The sequence below is a fragment of the Palaemon carinicauda genome, chromosome 31 (genome assembly GCF_036898095.1).
Source record: "Palaemon carinicauda isolate YSFRI2023 chromosome 31, ASM3689809v2, whole genome shotgun sequence".
NCBI lineage: Eukaryota > Metazoa > Arthropoda > Malacostraca > Decapoda > Palaemonidae > Palaemon > Palaemon carinicauda.
In genome coordinates this window covers 12,281,403-12,288,426 of record NC_090755.1, presented here as the reverse complement: position 1 = coordinate 12,288,426, position 7,024 = coordinate 12,281,403, and the positions used below count along the sequence as shown (strand labels likewise).

Below are 7,024 nucleotides of genomic sequence, written 5' to 3'. Positions count from 1 at the left end.
AAACAGAGTACTTACCACAAGTATGTTATCCTCATTGGATTTTAATGATAGTTTAATAATATTTATTAGAAGTATAACATGGATGCATAATTATAAACAGTTTGTAGGTTAGGTAAGGTTGGGTTAGACTATGTTAGGACATGGGTGCATAATTATAAGCAGTTTGTAAGTTAGGTTAGGTTGAGTTAGGTTAGGTTAGTTTGGGTTATCAAGTAGGTATTGATCCTCCTTATTAGAGGCAGATTAGCAAGTAGACCGTATCCTTAGGGACTGATGGTAGGTATCATACTATAGTCAGAGAGGGGTGGTAGATAACAAAATCGGCTGTAGATAGCATACTATAATAGCACCACATTTTTTCTTAGATTTTAATATATATCACGAAAGATGAATGGTGTTGACAGCCATTGTTTTCCTGCTTCGGTACTTAGTCTAGTTTACTAGTCATTATAGAAATATATCTATGTTTTCCTGTTTTTTGTAATTAATCAGGAAAGGAAAATGAATCATTATTATTTAATTGCTCAATATTTTGGAAAACTCGACTATTTTATACAGAAAATGCTTAAGTGGCATAGTAGAGCATATGAGGTTAGGTTAATCAAATACTTGCTGTGAGAATTAAACCAAAATGCAATCAAATTTCATCGTTACAAAATATACAAATTAATATTTATATAAAAAAATTTAATTAATATATATTCTATAACATTTCAATATAGTTAATTCTTGGTATTATCTTCGTAAGTTATTATGAAGAGAAAAATATTGACAAATTTAGGAACTAAATATATTTAACTACATCATTATAGTAGTATAAGTACCCCATAGGTAAGGTTAGGTTAGGTCAGGTCAAGATTATATAGCATTTTCTAATGTATTTTCAAGTATTCTTAGTTATCATTATATGCTTGAAATGTATAGGCCTATTCCCTTGGTTTCAGGGAGAGGAACCTAGGTGAGGTTAGTACTATAGACCTAATTTTAGTTGAAGTCAGGTATAATTTTTTTCCAATTTAAATTAGATTTTTCCTAGTGTAATTTCTCTTAAATTCTGTATTTTGTATTATATTTTATTTTGGTGGAAATCCATAGGCCTAGTTAGCCAAAATAAGTATTGGTCATAAAAAGTAGGCCGACGAGAAAATTTACATAACAAAGATGAGGTTAGTAGCCGCATGCTGTTCTTTTCATTAGCTTTGGCCCACCTCAGTCTGCTAACTATCATTTACATAGCCCAAACCTATAATGGAAGTCACTTGATACAAGAATGGATTAAGCAATGTTTATAAGTACACATTCTCTCATTAGAGAGGTGAGTTGCTTACACACTCTCAGAGAGAGAGAGAGAGAGAGAGAGAGAGAGAGAGAGAGAGAGAGAGAAAATCACGCGTTTCATGCACGGCTTGTCAATGAGCTCTGGTGAAGAAGAGCCACATTACTGTACTCATTTCTCTCTCTCTCTCTCTCTCTCCTCTCTCTCTCTCTCTCTCTCTCTCTCTCTCTCTCTCTCTCTCTCTCTCTCTCTCTCTCTTGATGAAATTAAACGTTTATTCAGGCAATTCTTCAAAACCATTTGACAGCCTAGAGATATATCAGTACGGGTTCACAGAATGATCAGTTAATTTTGTGCTAAAACTCTCAACTCTCAAAATACGCTTTGATATATACTTTGTTTTTTTTTTAATATTATATAGGAAGAGAAATATCTGTAAAGAGAAAAAGAGAAAGTTAAGTAACTGTAAAGTAATAAGAGCTAAGAGAAAAAGCTGTACAGATAGTTAGCAAAATACAGGTGTTTCAGTTACTGTAGGACTAGACCTATGATCTTTCATACATTTCCAAAAAAGAAGAAAAGTAAATAAAAGACGCTAAGAAATTGCAAATTAATTAACTTTCTATAATAAGAAAATTGGTATGAGAAAATATATCGGGAAAAATAAGAGAAAATAGTCTATATATAGAAGAATGTTGGTGTTTTTACATAGAATTTATAGTTGCAATTGAAGTAGGCTAACAAGAGAGAGAGAGAGAGAGAGAGGAGAGAGAGAGAGAGAGAGAGAGAGAGAGAGAGAGAGAGAGAGAGTGTTTACAAATCTTCACAGTATCGTACATGCAACTCGTTTCTAGTCGCATGTAGGCCAGAGGTCTCAGACATGTCGTTATTCATGTCTAGAGTTTGGCCATGTTCATCACCACGCTGGCCGTTCGGGATTGGTGATGGTGGGAGACTTTAGTCTAATTACTCACAGCAAACCATCCTAGTATGGGTGGCCCTGATCATGGACGATACACCAACCCTTTCACCACGTAAAGGTATCTCCATTCAGACACACACACACACACACACATACACACACACACATATATATATATATATATATATATATATATATATATATATAGTATATATATATATATATATATATATATATATATATACATATATATATATATATATATATATATATATATATAAATATATTATATATATATATATATATATATATATATATATATAGCCTCGTCTCAATTTATATATGACTGAGCTAATTAACGTTCTTACTATTCGTAATAATTATATTCTCTCTCTCTCTCTCTCTCTCTCTCTCTCTCTCTCTCTCTCTCTCTCTCTCTCTCTCTCCTCTCTCTCTCTCTCATAGTTTATTCAAGTATCTCTCATAGTTAATTCAAGTACCAAAGGCGAAAAATTTAAATCTCTCTCTCTCCTCTCTCTCTCTCTCTCTCTCTCTCTCCTCTCTCTCTCTCTCTCTCTCTCTCTCCTCTCTCTCTCTCTCTCTATAAATATATATATATATATATATATATATATATATATATATATATATATATATATATATATATATATATATATATATATATATATATATATATATATATATATATAGTTTATTCGTTATTTCTCTATTCGCTGTTGGAGCAATGTGCTTGTAGCATTGGCCTACTACTTTTCCAACTTGGGTTGTAGCTTAGCTATTAATGACAATACTATTGCAAGTGAGTGTGTATGTATGTGTGTGTGTGCGTGTGTGTTGTACTGAATAATTTGCACTGTAATCATCTTATCTATCTTTAAAATCAAGTCAAACTTCGCGGTAGAACAGTCCAGATTTCGTTCAGGGTCCCTAGACCAATCAGGACTCAGTTGGTATAAATGCTAATTTTCTTTTATTATTTTGCGTCTTTTCTTTTCCATTTATTTCCTGAATTTTATTTCGTTTAATGCGGAGTACATTAAAGACCACAAAATAAAGAAGAAGAATGAAAAAGAATAGAAATATAGAAATAAAAACGATAAATTAGTTAGTCACTAAAAGACCGTTTTCTTTGCTTTTTACATTTTCTTTGTAAAGTATAATCTTGGCTCCATTTTTTTCCACTATCATTTCTTTTCTTCTTTTGTTTCATTATCGTCATTATCATCATCATTATATACAGTCACTGCAGTTACATAATTTCTGCACAAATTAAAAGTTGAACAAAGTTGAACAACAGACAGAAGAGTCTGTACATTAAGACTTCACAGACAAGGTCTTGGTTCTAGTAGACGTAGCGGTGACGTCATCGCGTGAATATTTGCCTATGAATCATACCACGCCTCAGTACTGTATACTATTAATAACTATTCTGGGATACGATTATCCTGACTTTTATTATATATATATATATATATATATATATATATATATATATATATATATATATATATATATATGTGTGTGTGTGTGTGTGTGTGTGTGTGTGTGTGTGTGTGTCAACAGATTATTCCCATGTCTGTCTGTGTGTACAGATTATTCCCATGTCTGTCTGTGTCAACAGATTATTCCCTTGTCTGTCTATGTCAACAGATTATTCCCATGTCTGTCTGTGTGTACAGATTATTCCCCATGTCTGTCTGTGTCAACAGATTATTCCCTTGTCTGTCTGTGTCAACAGATTATTCCCATGTCTGTCTGTGTCAACACATTATTCCCATGTCTGTCTGTGTCAACAGATTATTCCTATGTCTCTCTGTGTCAACAGATTATTTCCATGTCTGTCTGTGTCAACAGATTATTCCCATGTCTGTCTGTATCAACAGATTATTTCCATGTCTGTCTGTGTCAACAGATTATTCCCATGTCTGTCTCTATCAATAGATTATTCCCAAATCTGTCTCTGTCAACAGATTATTCCCATGTATGTCTGTGTCAACAGATTATTCCCATGTCTGTCTGTGTGTACAGATTATTCCATGTCTGTCTGTGTCAACAGATTATTCCCTTGTCTGTCTATGTCAACAGATTATTCCCATGTCTGTCTGTGTCAACAGATTATTCCCATGTCTGTCTGTGTCAACAACATTATTCCCATGTCTGTCTGTGTAACAGATTATTCCTATGTCTCTCTGTGTCAACAGATTATTTTCCATGTCTGTCTGTGTCAACAGATTATTCCCATGTCTGTCTGTATCAACAGATTATTTCCATGTCTGTCTGTGTCAACAGATTATTCCCATGTCTGTCTCTATCAATAGATTATTCCCATATCTGTCTCTGTCAACAGATTATTCCCATGTATGTCTGTCAACAGATTATTCTCATGTCCTGTCTGTGTCAACAGATTATTCCCATGTCTGTCTGTGTCAACAGATTATTCCCATGCCTGTCTGTGTCAACAGATTATTCCCTTGTCTGTCTATGTCAACAGATTATTCCCAATGTCTGTCTGTGTCAACAGATTATTCCCATGTCTGTCTGTGTCAACACATTATTCCCATGTCTGTCTGTGTCAACAGATTATTCCTATGTCTCTCTGTGTCAACAGATTATTTCCATATCTGTCTCTGTCAACAGATTATTCCCATGTATGTCTGTGTCAACAGATTATGCTCATGTCTGTCTGTGTCAACAGATTATTCTCATGTCTGTCTGTGTCAACAGATTATTCCCATGTCTGTCTGTGTCAACAGATTATTCCCTTGTCTGTCTATGTCAACAGATTATTCCCATGTCTGTCTGTGTCAACAGATTATTCCCATGTCTGTCTGTGTCAACACATTATTCCCCGTGTCTGTCTGTGTCAACAGATTATTCCTATGTCTCTCTGTGTCAACAGATTATTCCCATATCTGTCTCTGTCAACAGATTATTCCCATGTATGTCTGTGTCAACAGATTATTCTCATGTCTGTCTGTGTCAACAGATTATTCCCATGTCTGTCTGTGTCAACAGATTATTCCCTTGTCTGTCTATGTCAACAGATTATTCCCATGTCTGTCTGTGTCAACAGATTATTCCCATGTCTGTCTGTGTCAACACATTATTCCCATGTCTGTCTGTGTCAACAGATTATTCCTATGTCTCTCTGTGTCAACAGATTATTTCCAGTTGTCTGTCGTCAACAGATTATTCCCATGTCTGTCTGTATCAACAGATTATTTCCATGTCTGTCTGTGTCAACAGATTATTCCCATGTCTGTCTCTATCAATAGATTATTCCCATATCTGTCTCTGTCAACAGATTATTCCCATGTATGTCTGTGTCAACAGATTATTCTCATGTCTGTCTGTGTCAACACATTATTCCCATGTCTGTCTGTGTCAACAGATTATTCCCATGCCTGTCTGTGTCAACAGATTATTCCCATGTATGTCTGTGTCAACAGATTATTCTCATGTCTGTCTGTGTCAACACATTATTCCCATGTCTGTCTGTGTCAACAGATTATTCCCGTGTCTGTCTGTGTCAACAGATTATTCTCATGTCTGTCTGTGTCAACACATTATTCCCATGTCTGTCTGTGTCAACAGATATTCCCATGCCTGTCTGTGTCAACAGATTATTCCCATGTATGTCTGTGTCAACAGATTATTCTCATGTCTGTCTGTGTCAAACACATTATTCCCATGTCTGTCTGTGTCAACAGATTATTACCGTGTCTGTCTGTGTCAACAGATTATTCTCATGTCTGTCTGTGTCAACACATTATTCCATGTCTGTCTGTGTCAACAGATTATTCCCATGCCTGTCTGTGTCAACAGATTATTCCCATGTATGTCTGTGTCAACAGATTATTCTCATGTCTGTATGTGTCAACACATTATTCCCATGTCTGTCTGTGTCAACAGATTATTCCCGTGTCTGTCTGTGTCAACAGATTATTCTCATGTCTGTCTGTGTCAACACATTATTCCCATGTATGTCTGTGTCAACAGATTATTCCCATGTATGTCTGTGTCAACAGATTATTCTCATGTCTGTCTGTGTCAACACATTATTCCCATGTCTGTCTGTGTCAACAGATTATTCCCATGCCTGTCTGTGTCAACAGATTATTCCCATGTATGTCTGTGTCAACAGATTATTCTCATGTCTGTCTGTGTCAACAGATTATTCCCATGTATGTCTGTGTCAACAGATTATTCCCATGCCTGTCTGTGTCAACAGATTATTCCCATGTATGTCTGTGTCAACAGATTATTCTCATGTCTGTCTGTGTCAACAGATTATTCCCATGTATGTCTGTGTCAACAGATTATTCCCGTGTCTGTCTGTGTCAACAGATTATTCTCATGTCTGTCTGTGTCAAGAGATTATTCTCATGTCTGTCTGTGTCAACAGATTATTCCCATGTATGTCTGTGTCAACAGATTATTCTCATGTCTGTCTGTGTCAACAGATTATTCTCATGTCTGTATTCTCATGTCTGTCTGTGTCAACACATTATTCCTATGTCTGTCTGTATCAACAGATTATTCCCATGCCTGTCTCTATCAACAGATTATTCCCATGTCTGTCTGTGTCAACAGATTATTCCCATGTATGTCTGTGTCAACAGATTATTCTCATGTCTGTCTGTGTCAACAGATTATTCCCATGTATGTCTGTGTCAACAGATTATTCCCGTGTCTGTCTGTGTTAACAGATTATTCTCATGTCTGTCTGTGTCAACAGATTATTCCCATGTATGTCTGTGTCAACAGATTATTCTCATGTCTGTCTGTGTCAACACATTATTCCC

The 7,024-nt window shown here is 35.3% G+C and overlaps 1 protein-coding gene across 1 annotated transcript in view; it reads left to right on the top strand.

Annotated features, from left to right (window-relative positions):
- LOC137625098 (uncharacterized) overlaps positions 1–7,024 on the top strand; it is a 15,127-nt gene that overhangs the window by 6,730 nt on the left and 1,373 nt on the right. Inside the window, exons 2-7 of the mRNA XM_068356030.1 lie at positions 4,074–4,200; positions 4,567–5,158; positions 5,380–5,534; positions 5,814–6,055; positions 6,509–6,635; positions 6,755–6,823. Coding sequence (XP_068212131.1) covers positions 4,074–4,200; positions 4,567–5,158; positions 5,380–5,534; positions 5,814–6,055; positions 6,509–6,635; positions 6,755–6,823 — 1,312 coding nt within the window. The remainder of the gene's footprint in view (positions 1–4,073; positions 4,201–4,566; positions 5,159–5,379; positions 5,535–5,813; positions 6,056–6,508; positions 6,636–6,754; positions 6,824–7,024) is intronic.